This window comes from Thrips palmi, unplaced genomic scaffold, assembly GCF_012932325.1.
Source record: "Thrips palmi isolate BJ-2018 unplaced genomic scaffold, TpBJ-2018v1 HiC_scaffold_12, whole genome shotgun sequence".
Lineage (NCBI taxonomy): Eukaryota > Metazoa > Arthropoda > Insecta > Thysanoptera > Thripidae > Thrips > Thrips palmi.
In genome coordinates, this window is record NW_023144623.1 from 10,796,360 (window position 1) to 10,808,208 (window position 11,849).

At 38.9% G+C, this 11,849-nt stretch overlaps 3 protein-coding genes across 7 annotated transcripts; 1 reads left to right on the forward strand and 2 right to left on the reverse strand.

Annotated features, from left to right (window-relative positions):
• Positions 1-16: 16 nt before the first annotated feature.
• LOC117640634 (pre-mRNA 3'-end-processing factor FIP1) lies at positions 17-2,854 on the reverse strand. Of its 3 annotated transcripts, none has more exons than XM_034377335.1 (10): positions 2,567-2,854; positions 2,351-2,441; positions 2,018-2,190; positions 1,793-1,919; positions 1,603-1,704; positions 1,369-1,487; positions 1,131-1,252; positions 680-806; positions 338-486; positions 17-248 (listed from the first exon to the last, which is right to left on the reverse strand). In XM_034377335.1, the coding sequence occupies exons 1-10, from the start codon at positions 2,711-2,713 to the stop codon at positions 104-106; spliced, it is 1,302 nt and encodes a 433-aa protein (XP_034233226.1). In that variant the 5' UTR covers positions 2,714-2,854; the 3' UTR covers positions 17-103. The 3 variants fall into 3 exon arrangements, with proteins under 3 accessions (XP_034233226.1, XP_034233225.1, XP_034233224.1); XM_034377334.1 differs by having other exon boundaries at positions 338-483; positions 1,369-1,490; XM_034377333.1 differs by having other exon boundaries at positions 24-248; positions 1,369-1,490.
• On the forward strand, positions 2,539-4,830 carry LOC117640636 (DNA-directed RNA polymerase III subunit RPC6). 3 transcript variants are annotated; one of them, XM_034377343.1, is made up of 7 exons: positions 2,539-2,557; positions 3,354-3,504; positions 3,580-3,691; positions 3,762-4,010; positions 4,090-4,341; positions 4,418-4,579; positions 4,707-4,830. In XM_034377343.1, exons 2-7 carry the CDS (start codon positions 3,407-3,409, stop codon positions 4,779-4,781), a joined length of 948 nt encoding a protein of 315 aa, XP_034233234.1. In that variant the 5' UTR covers positions 2,539-2,557; positions 3,354-3,406; the 3' UTR covers positions 4,782-4,830. The 3 variants fall into 3 exon arrangements, with proteins under 3 accessions (XP_034233234.1, XP_034233232.1, XP_034233233.1); XM_034377341.1 differs by lacking the exon at positions 2,539-2,557 and adding an exon at positions 2,892-3,041; XM_034377342.1 differs by lacking the exon at positions 2,539-2,557 and adding an exon at positions 3,059-3,149.
• LOC117640626 (condensin complex subunit 3) lies at positions 4,820-11,820 on the reverse strand. Its single transcript, XM_034377318.1, has 20 exons — positions 11,547-11,820; positions 11,211-11,435; positions 10,992-11,132; positions 10,823-10,910; positions 10,512-10,739; positions 10,253-10,394; positions 9,940-10,158; positions 9,747-9,866; positions 9,428-9,665; positions 9,166-9,345; positions 8,946-9,086; positions 8,755-8,862; positions 8,543-8,639; positions 8,283-8,464; positions 8,074-8,191; positions 7,739-7,959; positions 7,487-7,657; positions 7,160-7,369; positions 6,898-7,034; positions 4,820-6,794 (listed from the first exon to the last, which is right to left on the reverse strand). The coding sequence occupies exons 1-20, from the start codon at positions 11,652-11,654 to the stop codon at positions 5,045-5,047; spliced, it is 4,824 nt and encodes a 1,607-aa protein (XP_034233209.1). The 5' UTR covers positions 11,655-11,820; the 3' UTR covers positions 4,820-5,044.
• Between the last annotated feature and the right edge of the window lie 29 nt (positions 11,821-11,849).

Sequence of the window (11,849 nt, forward strand, 5' to 3'; positions counted from 1 at the left end):
AGGACAACAAAACTTGTTTGTAATGGAATTTCCAGAATTTATTTGGAGACGGAGAGAATGGAAATGTCACAGATATTTATAAACGACAAAAAAACAAAAGAGATCAGTCACTATCTTCCTCTTTGGATTTGTCAGACTTCTTGGACTTCTTTTTGCGATGACTACGATGACTTGGACTCCTGCTTCTACTTTTATGCCTCCTTTTTCTTTCAGATGGACTTCGGCTTCTCGAACGATGGCGGTGAGATCTAAGACAGTTATGAAAAGCAATCAAAATTTTATTCAGTATGGATAGCTACTCAGTTAACTTTGTAAACTGAATTAAAATAACTCATACCTGTGTTTCTCTTTGTCCCTCTCCGATCGATCTCTATCTCTATCCCTACTCGACTTCGGACTATCTTTGTCATCCTTTGATTTTAAACTGGAGCTTGTGGGCCCAGGTATACCAGAAAGAGCTTCATCTCTAGGTCCAAATGGATCCTGCTACAGAAACAAAATTACAATTAGGATGATAAAGCAAACACAACTGATACCTTAAATAATTTTGAAAAATGTTAAATAGATAGCATCCCCCTTTTTCCATACTAATAACAATACTACTAAAGAAAAAAGCTGTTTGAAAACACAAACAGGTAAACTATTGTATCAAACTGAACAATCAGGGCTCAGAACTCACATGGCCCATCCACTGCTGCTCTTGAGTTGGTTCATAGGACTGGTAATATGGATCAGTGTCAGGAGAGTAAAACTGGTCTGGGCCATACGGTGCAGGAGGATGAATTCGTGGCTGAGAAGGAAATGGACTGGAAACCCAAAATGACATAATCACAAACAAAATTCAATAATAATTAATGAAAGGTTACTTTTTTTTTCATCTCTAAGGGGCTGATTTCTAAAAGATAACTAAAATCAGGAGAGAAAAAAAAAGACCTGAAAAATTCTAATGTCAACAAGATTTGAAAAGCTCCTCAATAGCTGAAAGCAACAAATCAACAATATCAAATAAGTAGTTGGGAGAAAAGGAATGCAAATTCAATGCGAGACAGAGGAAAAATTAGCATCACCAGTATTCCTAGGTATAAGATGGTAAATTCATCATGAGACAAAGGGAGATGAACATAGCTTACCCAGCTACTGGTATTGGTGGAGGTACATCAAAGGTTGGAGGCAACCCTGACGGAGGTGGCACAGACATATCAGGGAATCCTGGATTCTTTCGACTATATTCCCTGCGGTCTGCAGTCATCACCTGAAAAGTCATGATAGAACATTCAATTATGGTGAATAATGTCAAAGAAATAATATAATATTCATATGCTATAAATTCATATTTGGAACATAAAGACCACATCAACAATATCTCACCTGAATGACGTTTTCCTTGGGAGGAGTGTCTCTGTCTGTGTTGCGACGGGAAGCTAGGGTGCCACCTCCACTTCCAATGACATCAATGCTGCCTCCCATCTTGCGACCAGGAGGGGGACCTGCTTTAAGAATGCCAAGAGCAGCATTAAACTTTGAACTGTCATTCACAATGAAAAAAGGAATTTCACAGCCGTCTTGGGCCGGGGGCAGAGGCTGCAGCTATTGATGTGCTACCTAATGGTCCCAAGCCAACTCCAGATTCATGGACACGCATCCTCTTCTGCCGCTCACAGTATGCTCGCCACGTTTCTTCATTAAACCCATAGTTGAAGTAATCTGGAAGAATTTAAAAGAGAAAAGGTAACAAGGAATAGGTAAATAATTGGCAGAGAAGGGAACTTGGCTGAAATAGCTACCATCATACCTGTTATGTCAGCACCAGGTTTACGCCATGGCTTGTCCTCCAGAGAATCAAGATTGTATTCATGAGTGGGCATGCCATTTATGGTGCCAATCTGTTCAAATTCCTCAATAGAGAACTTCCCAGGTTGCTATTACAAAAGAAAATGAAAAATTCAACATTATTTGATGGCTCAGATAGCATGCTGGAAACAAGATATACGGCTGAGAGTTTGCTCAAGCAGTGTACCTTCAACTTGTCAATTCCGCCAGATGAAGTTAAGAGGCCAGTTCTTTTAATATTGAGAGTTGAGTAAGTGGCTGGGGTTGTTTTAATATCACCAATGACAACATTGACATCATCATCACTGTCATCATCGTCATCATTATCATCATCATCAATCTCTCCCTCATTTTTATCATCTACAGACAGAAGAAATTGGGATATTAAGGGACATTAAATTCAACATCAATTATTTCAGGACAGAAGGCTGAGGCTCAGATAAATGCAGTGTAGCCTTCTCAGAAAATTCAATAATAAGAGCATCGAATAAACACGTTAGTTTCTAAGATAACTACACACCATTATCCTCTGAAGCTCGAGGTTCTTCGGCAGCGTTGCTTTCTGATTCAGCTGCTGGCTCTGTTGAATTTTCCTCTCTCAGGGGCTGGTCCTTAAATGAAAACAAATGAGTATTGTAACAGGGCCCAACACATTAACCTCACAATCGGGAACACATCAACAGGCAGCCCTCCAGCAAGAGTTATCTTGGAGCCCGTTTACAAGGAGGTACATTACCATGGATGTGTTTATGTCCCCTCCTGAGGTCAGTTTCTCCAACTTTTTCTCCTCAGAAGCTTCGTTATTGGCATCCTGAGAATCGCCCAAGGAATCTCCATACAGCCACTGATCGTCATTATTTGGCTCGTCAGCCATGTCTGACATAAATGCCTTTCGGGCAGTCGATTGGAATACTACGTAAATTGTCCACAACTTCAATGCAACGCAAAAATCGACGTCCACATCTTGCCGGCCACGAAAGCCACCTCTTGAAATCCTTTTCTTGACTCACACTCAACAAAAACGCCGCACCGCGCAAAGGGAAAGGGAGGGAGGGAAGGGGAGTGCGGAGGGAAAGGGGAGGCCTTGATGAGAAATTCCCGGCCATAAATATGGCAAATTCATCGGCCGCAATCTCATTTTTGCCGCAGTGTTTATGTTTGTTTGGAAAAGAAAGACGCGAAATCTGACTTATTGAAAACGGTTTCAGCCGGTGAGTTTGGATTTAATTAAGACATTGAAAGAGAAATTATTTATCATATGACAAGTAGTTTGGTTGCTGAACTGTAGATTTCGTGGTTGAAGAAAACCAAACAAAACCGTACATTTATATAACCTTTCTTGCACGCTTACTATATAAGTCACTTGCGAAATGTCTATAGTATAACTTCCTAGGCACCAGAGATAAATGATGGCATTTATTTCTGCTGCCACAACTGTTCGCCACTGTGACAAATGTTTTGGTCTGTTGAATTCCCTGTCTCTGTTGCAATATCTCACTAATTTATCCTTTTAACTTCTACAGCAACTTGATTTCATGTTTCATACGTAATTAAATTCTTCAAACGACTGGGTGAAATGGCTACAAGGGTTAAACAGGAACCTGTGTCACCTCGGAAAGACAGCAGCCCCCCACCCTCAGCCAATGCTGCAAGTACATCAGAAAGTGAGCAAAGGTATTTGGTTTGCTATGTATGTTCTTAACAGACTTGAAAATTTTGGGCCAATACTGATTGTGGATTTTGTTTAAGGATACTTTCCTTGCTGCAGTCAAATTCCAAAGGCATCTCTGATAAAGATATACAAAATGAAGTTCCTGACCCTCAAGAAAGAGCAAAAATTATTAACAGTCTCTTACAAAAGGTTACAGCTTAGTCAAATAAATAAAATTTTTCCAAGTTAACATTTTGATCATTAAATTCTTTTCTTCCAGGGTTGTCTTGAATTGTTCAATCAAGGTGAGAAATTAGTTTATAAATATAAGAACCCTGGAGGCTCTTCAAAAATCAAAGGGGCCGACAATGAAGAGAAAATAGTTTACAGTATCATAGAGAAGGCTGGAAACGAAGGAGTCTGGGCTAAAGATTTGAGGAATGCATCTGGTTTGGTCCAAACTACACTGTCTAAGATCCTCAAGAAGCTTGTTAATGAAAAAATAATTAAGACTGTAAAATGTGTAAATGTAAGTATACTTTTAATGGCTTAAGGGTGTAGTTTAAAGATAGTTATATTCTAACATCTTTCTCAAACATATTTTACAGGCTCCTAGGAAGGTTGTCTACATGCTCTATGGGTTAGAGCCTGATAGTTCAGTAACTGGGGGTGCATGGTACAATGATCAAGATTTTGAGTCAGAGTTTGTTGATGTTCTGAATCAATATTGTTATCACTTTCTCCGTCAAAAAAAAGAGGCTGTGAAAAATTGCAAAGATGGCCCAATTGCTGCTCAGAATTTGGCTAGTGCCTCCTCTGCGGATGTATGGAAATACATATCAGAACTTGGTATTAGCAAGGTATGAGTTTTCATGAGGATTACTAAGTTAAATTAAGGATCATGAGCTTTGGGGTAATCAAACTTTTTTGGAATAGGTCAAACTGTCAGTTCAAGATATGGAAACCATCTTGAATACCCTGGTTTATGATGGCAAAGCGGAGCGTACTGTTCTAGCTGATGGCAATCATATGTACCGGGCTATTGAGTCTCTTCTACCTCCCCCTGGAATAGTTCAAACACCTTGCGGTGTTTGCCCGGTAAATATTCACTTTATTTCTTATTGGCTGTCAAACTCACAGCAAAAACATTTCTGTTTAGCTGTCACACTTGTTTTATTGTTTTTTTTTTTTTTTTTTTTTTTTTTTTTTTTTTGTTTTTTTACAGGTTTTGAAGCAGTGCAGTGACATAGGATCAATTAATCCAAAGAAATGTGTTTATATGACAGAGTGGCTTGAATAAGATTGTAGTTAAGAAAATGAAATAATAAAACATAGTGATCAGAAAGGTCTTTTGAAACTATAATTCATACTTAAAACAGAAATCAGAATGTGTTTCAGGCCATGCTTACAACAGAATATTAAGATAATAATAAAATTTACAAGATAAAAATATAAAATAGTTTTTGAATCTTCTCACGAACTCATCCCAACAAGGAAATTCATTTGAACCTTCTCAAAAGCTCATCCCAACAAGGAAATTCAAGACAAACATTTATAGTTAATTTAAAACTTACCACTCCTTGTCCTAGGAGAGGGAGTTTCAACCTGAGATCTCAAGAAACGGCCGGGAGAATCAGACATAGGAGATTCAATATCTGAAGTCTTCTTGCGAATTTTCTTGCTCTGTTGGACTGAGGCTGGACTATCAGATTGCACTGTTTTCCGATTGGTATGACCCACTTTGAAAGCAGGTTGAGGAGAAATGGAAGCAGGACTTTCTGAGCTTGGAGACATCACTGCTCGAGTGGTTTTCGTGGCAGCTGATCCTTTAGGATTCAAGACTTTTTCCGCTGACCCTCTTAATGATCTCCTGGCAGGTGACTCATCAGAGCTGGATGCCAGTTCAACCGGTCTTTTGGAGACAGAGGCTTTGCTGTTCTTCTTAGGTCTCTCTTTGAGTGAAGCAGCAGATAGGGGAGACTGACTTTCATCTTCACTTCGAACAGTGCTTCGCCTCGTTGAGCGAACATTTGGTGACGATTGGTCAGACAGACCACCTGAGGTCTCAGACTGTGAAATACTTCTTCGTGTGTTTCTCAATGGAACAATGCCTTTCACTTGAGGAACCTTGCCTGACCCCAAGGATGAGGGAGTAAGCTCTTTCATAAGCACAACCACTTTAGGAGAAGAGGCAGCAGACTTGGATCTAGCACGCTTTTGCTTTGAAGCAGGTAAAGGAGAAGAGTCTGAATCAGTTGTAGTATTTTCAGATTGAGAACTCTTAGCACCACAGGATGGGGACTCCTGTACTCTTCCAGACCGTCCTGATCTGGTGGACAGAGCTGGGGAAACATCAGAGCTGGATTTTGATGCATCATTTGGTGACTTAGATTTCATGTTTCCTTGAACAGTTTTACTCTTTTGGGTGAGTTGACGAACACGCTTTGGAACAGGAGAACAATCGGAGTCAGCTTCAGAATTGAGCGCCACAGGTGCGACAGACTTTCCCTGATCTTGCTTTGGACCTTGTTTTAAACGCCTACCGCGTGTTGGGGACGGCTTATCAGAATCATTTCCTTCTTCAGATACACGCTTGGAAGAAATTTTATCTACCTTCTTGGTTTTGTTTCGCTGCAGTTCAGCAGCTGATGCTGGGGGTGAATCAACAGAGTTTCTGTCAGGCAAAGACATACTTCGTCTTGTGCTGGGACGACTTCGGGGAGACATCTTTGAGGTGCCAGCACTTGAAGTTTCAGAGGGTTGTACATCAGTACTAATGTCAATTTCCGTTTCAGTGGTCAAAATTGATACATTGGCGGCTTTCTTTACCCTCTTTGCTGGAGGAGTTCGTGAAGGTGATACAGCAGAAATATTTTGGAAAGTTTTCAAAGTTGCACCCTTCTCTGTAGGATTAATCTGTCTCTTTGGGCTACTTCGTCTTTCAGTGTCATTCTTACTGACTCCTTTAACATTCCTCTTCACTGATACAGGAGTGCTCTTCTGTTCTTGAGCAAGGGTGGTGCTTCTGGCTTTGACCGGCTTTGGCACTTCCTCTGCATTTTTTTCAGCAGCTCCTCTCATTGGACGTTTAGCAGTAGATGATTCTGTTTCTTCATCCTTGCTAGCTGCCTTCCTTCTTTTCGGGACAGGTGAGTTGTCAGCATCACTGGATGATGTAGCTCTGATTTGCTCCCGAGTTCTGGTTTTTGAAGGTTTAGCAGGTTTCTTAAATGTATCATTGGTCGTAGAATTAACAGGATTCTTTTGCGTTTTGGAATTACTGGAATTTTCCTCTTCTTCACTGTCACTGGGCCTGAAAATACAACACACCACATGTTTTAAAAAGTGTCAAATAGACATACCTTTCTGCGCAATCTTATTTTAAAAATGAATTTTAAATGAAAACTTTGACTTACAGACTCCTAGGTGGACTTGGCGGAATAACAAGACCTGAGGTGGCGGTAGGTGTTTTCTGGCTATTATCATCTTCTTCTTCCTCCTCCTCATTAAATTCATTTTCAGCCAGTATAGAATGCATTCTAGGGTGCAGCAACTGCAATAAAATAAAATGCAAAAAGTATTCTTCAAAACATCATAATTTAACTTACGGTGTCAGGGAATTCCAGCTATTTAAAAAGTAAACAGTAAGCATGAGGTGAAATAACAAAGGAATCTCACCCTGGCATTATTGCTGCGTTTTTCAGCTTCTTGAACATCTGAATTAATGGTCTTGTCAATCAAAGTGTTAGTGCCTTCAAGCTGGCTGGAGGCTGCTGTATTATCAACTTCATTTGTTCTCATTGATACATTTTCCATGGCTGCTTGAACTGCTGAGATAATCTTATCCAAACTTCGCACAAACTGTTTTTCTTTAGATGACCTGAAAATCTGTAAACATAAGAACAATTAAAAGTAGCACTTCAACTGGATAAAACTTTAACTTAGCATATTACAAGAGTATTAAAAAAAATGATAAAGAGACTGAAAACAAAACTTAAAACATACCTCTCGAACCTTGAAAGTAAGAGTCTTCAGTTCTTCTCGATACACAGGATCATCTAGACAGAGGTCTAGACAGTTCAGTGCTCTTAGCAAGACAGAAATGCAAGTGGCATTATCAGAATCCATTATTGCATTGCAAATTGAAAGAGCCATGTTATTGTGAATATGGCTCGTCTAAGACAAACAAAGCACAAAACTTTTAACAAAATACTAAAAAACATTTATGAAATTGCAAGAGACATCAACATTCCTCACCTTAGAATGGTTTTTATTTGTCCCCGGCCTAGTCAGGCTTACAAACAAGCGGGCAACACTGTCCAAATCAATTTGCGTCAAAGGGCTTGTGACTGGAGCATTTATCAAAGTTTTTAAAGTTGGAAGGAATGCCTGTTCGAGTGTTTCCTGGCTTCTAGGACACTGAGAGGCATACACTGTTAGGAACACACCAAGAGGTTGACGAAGAGTCTCATCTCCTTCTGCAAATAAAATAAATGAAATAATAAAAATTAAGAACATTCTCTAAAATTAAGTAACTTCAAAATTTCATCTGATCAGTTTATGCGTTTACAGAAAGAAAACTTAACACCTACCTGTAACTGGACTGTACCACATGAGAATCAGACGGGTTAAGAGAGCTGAGGATGTAATGCGACAAGCCATCAAGAGTTTATACAATCCTTCCATTGCTAAGTTGCGCATGGATGTAGACTGAAACCATGAAAAAGAACTCTCTTAGATTTAAGATTCAAATGGATATTCTCAATGTTTTGTTTTATACACTGAGTTTGTTTCAACTTACGGTACTGTCAAGCAGAGATGTCAATATAGATATCAAATTGGATGTGTTTCCACTGGAACCACTAGAAATGTGTGTTTGAGTCTCTTGGCTTTCCTCTTCTTCAGTGTCAAATCCATCATCATACATATCAGTTACAAAGAGATTCTTTTTCTTTTTCGACTTCTTTTTTTCAGTAGTTTCTCCTGATAAAATGTCAAAATTAAATTACATTAAAAATATTGTTGTATGACATGGTTAAAAGATAAAATGAAGAAGCCCACCATTTTCTTCTTGAATTTGGAAAGTTTCCAAACCATAGAGAAGAAGTAAATCGAAAGTAACCTTCAAGGCAACCTCACATACATCATCATTAGCAATCTGCAGTGGAGAGAATATATTAAAGTAGGATAGAAGAGCAAACTGTACCATAGGTAAAATATGGGGTTTAAAAAACACCCTAACACCCTCATTACTAGGCTATGTTATGAGTTACCTGAAAGCAAAACATGAGGAAATTTTCTTGTGCCAAAGGCTTGTCCAAGAGGCAAAAAATCCCTAAACACTCTAATGCCTTATTTCTAATAACATTGGAGTTGTCTTCCTATAAAAGATTGTCAGGATTAGTGGTTACTGCAGTAATAACAAACAACACACTGATTACAATTGTATTTGCTATATGCTAACCTGAAGACAGGGTACGACAAAGTTTTGCATCAAGGAACGTAAAGTGGCAGAGAGTGTCTTCACTGTATCTGATTGAACCATTTCCCTCACAATTCGCAAGCACTTTCGGAGGGCCATTTCATCTTTCACTGCATCACGAACCTAGCAACCAAACACCTTTTCTAAGTACCCTAAAACTACTCACATTTGAAAACACACAAAAAAACATGATTTTTCTTACTTCAACTTGAGGAGGAGGAACTACAACAGCTGGTGCTGGTGCTTCCATCAAAGCTTCAAGTTCAAGTTGTAGTTTTTTATAATCTTCCTGAAGTGCCTGGGCTTTAACAAAGTCCTGATTTCTCACAGCATCATCCTGTTCCTCTTTCAGCTCATTTATTTTTACTCTAATAGATAATTGCTGAAACCCAAGAAAAATATTGCATATAGCATATTAGGATTATAATAAAAGCCAGGGACTATCAAATAGAGCTAAAGCATACCTTCAGATCCCGTTGACGAAGTTCTTCATTTGACAAGGTTGGGACAGCTACAATAGCAGTTTCAACTCCTTGTTCAATCATTGGCTCCCGCACTTCAGATATGACTTCAGCCAAGGCTTGTAGCCTATCTTCCACAGAAGGTAGGATTTTAACCATGAGCTCAATTACTACAGGAACTATATTCTCAGAGACTGTGTTATTTGTTAAGAGATACAAACACAAACTCTTCAAATTAGATCTGCAGGGTAGGAAAAAATAACAAACAGTTTGAAATAAAGAGTGGCTAAAGGTTTGTCTATTTAAAGGAAAAGCTACATACCTGCCCATTTCATCAGCCAAGTCAAAACTTTTACATAACTGAAGCAACTGAGTTAAAACATAATGATGCTGTAATTTTACCCAATGCTCCTCATCTTTTGCTGATTGAACTTCATAATACCTAAAACAGGCAAAATAAATAAATACTACACCCATACACACCTGTATCATGTTGGAAAAAATTCCTGTCTTACTCTTTTATGTAATTACAAAATGTTGATAGCTCTGGTAACAATTCAGGGAGAGGCTCATCAACAGGACGTTCTTCCGCAATTTCTGGATGAGCTTCTAAATACTCAACAAGAACTCTCCAGTACAAAGCATTGTCTGGGTTGAGAGAACCTACAGGAATTACTTTGTCTTCATTTAACAACTTTGTCAACTCCTCCAAAACTGACTTAATGGACTCAGACCTAAGACAAACAGATAATAATTGCCATAAATACCAGAGGAATAAACGAAACTGGAGATACAGGATATCGAACAGCATGTGTTTGAAAATCCTACTTGAAGAGAGACTGCAGGGTTAAAATGGATATCTCAGTTGAATTTTCACAATCAAGGGCATGGATAAGTGCCAAAAAGCTTCCTTTATAGAATTGTAACCAAGATGGCAGCATCACTTTTGAGACACTCTCACGAACAAGTGCTAAAGAGGGAATAGAATCAAATCAATACAAAAAAAAACAAGTAGAACAAATGAAAAGGGCAAGACAAGAGAGCTAAAAAAGCATAATAAATTGCAAACTTATTAAGTTTAAAGTACCTGAGTGATCTTTAAGGCCATTAGTAAGGAGTTTCACTCGCTGTATGATAGAAAATCTTGCCACACCTAATTTTGACAGACTGACATAAGCGGCGCGACGCACTACATCTTTGCAATCATGTGTACGTTCCAAAAGGCATCGTACTGATTGGGATGTGATAGCCAAATTGGTGATAACTGCTCGTCGCACATCAGCATTGGGATCGGACGACATGTGGAATAGAAAAGCTGGCACAGAACAAAAGTAATTGTATATTAAAACTTAGCATTGAACATATTACTGAGATCTAGTTGCATCAATTTAAGATTACCTTTCATTACAGGGCAGTTGGCATCAGCTGGGTCTTGAAGTCTGTGAAGAGCCAAGACTGCTTGCATACGAACAGCTGGTGCCTTGTCCTGTTTAAAAGACACAAAAAATTTAAGATAAGAATGGATATCTATTGAAGGAAGTTTACAGTCAGAATAGATTTAAATTACCTGTAGTCTCTCCATCATGCACTCACTGATGTCATCACATAAGTTATCATCAAGGCAGGCGTCATTACCCAAACTGTTTAAAATTTTATTGATGAATTGGCAGACTCGGAAGCGAATACCTTGATGCTCCGAGTTGTGATTCTGCATAGAGAAAGGCATGTTCAAATACAGAGTAAACATTGAGAATGTAACTAAAGGATACAAAGAAGATTGACTCACCTCAAATAAAAATTTAAGGACGTTTAAAACAAAAGGACATATTTCCTCTTCCTCCTCAACATCCATCATTTTCCCTCCATCATCAAGTGGCTTCGTTGGAAGAAGAAGTGCAATAAATTTAGCAGCAAAATTTAATGAATTCTCTACCGTTCGATGCTTTTCTCCATGAATAAGAGCCACTTGCAGACAACGGATGAACTCAGCCAGAAACACATCAGCAGGCATCTAAAAATCAAAATAAAGGGAGGCCCAATTTTTAACAAATAAGATAAGAAAACACAGAAACTGCAGAGTCCGACTCAAAACTTTCAACAAAAGACATTATTGACAGGTTACCTTGGCGTAAAGTTGCTTGAGGTGTCTAAAGAGCTTTTCGTGAGAGGTTACACTATATTGAGACTTTTGAAAAGCATCACGAAAACTCTTTTTCGTGGCTTCACTCATTTTCCCGTCCGGTTATATTGTCTTAGCACCGGTCAAGAAAACAAAATTGTGGCATCCACCACTGAGACGCAACACAAAACACAATCCCAAATTCAAATAGGATGAGAGAGCCGAGCAACGGTTTGGCGTTTGGCGTTTGGCGGGCAACGGACGGGAGGCGCCTGAGGGCTTTCAAACCAGAGGAGCAGAGCTACC

Excerpts from the sequence above, each read along its gene's own strand:
- LOC117640634 (XM_034377333.1), bottom strand. The coding sequence starts at position 2,713 with ATGTCAGACATGGCTGACGAGCCAAATAATGACGATCAGTGGCTGTAT. Across the intron at positions 1,705-1,792 it reads ACCTGGTGCTGACATAACAG|ATTACTTCAACTATGGGTTT; the intron begins GTATGATGGTAG and ends AAATTCTTCCAG. Across the intron at positions 1,253-1,368 it reads CCAAGGAAAACGTCATTCAG|GTGATGACTGCAGACCGCAG; the intron begins GTGAGATATTGT and ends ATGACTTTTCAG.
- LOC117640636 (XM_034377343.1), top strand. The coding sequence starts at position 3,407 with ATGGCTACAAGGGTTAAACAGGAACCTGTGTCACCTCGGAAAGACAGC. Across the intron at positions 3,505-3,579 it reads ACATCAGAAAGTGAGCAAAG|GATACTTTCCTTGCTGCAGT; the intron begins GTATTTGGTTTG and ends ATTTTGTTTAAG. Across the intron at positions 4,580-4,706 it reads CACCTTGCGGTGTTTGCCCG|GTTTTGAAGCAGTGCAGTGA; the intron begins GTAAATATTCAC and ends GTTTTTTTACAG.
- LOC117640626 (XM_034377318.1), bottom strand. The coding sequence starts at position 11,654 with ATGAGTGAAGCCACGAAAAAGAGTTTTCGTGATGCTTTTCAAAAGTCT. Across the intron at positions 8,640-8,754 it reads TCCTCATGTTTTGCTTTCAG|ATTGCTAATGATGATGTATG; the intron begins GTAACTCATAAC and ends TCTCCACTGCAG. Across the intron at positions 8,465-8,542 it reads CCAAATTCAAGAAGAAAATG|GAGAAACTACTGAAAAAAAG; the intron begins GTGGGCTTCTTC and ends ACATTTTATCAG.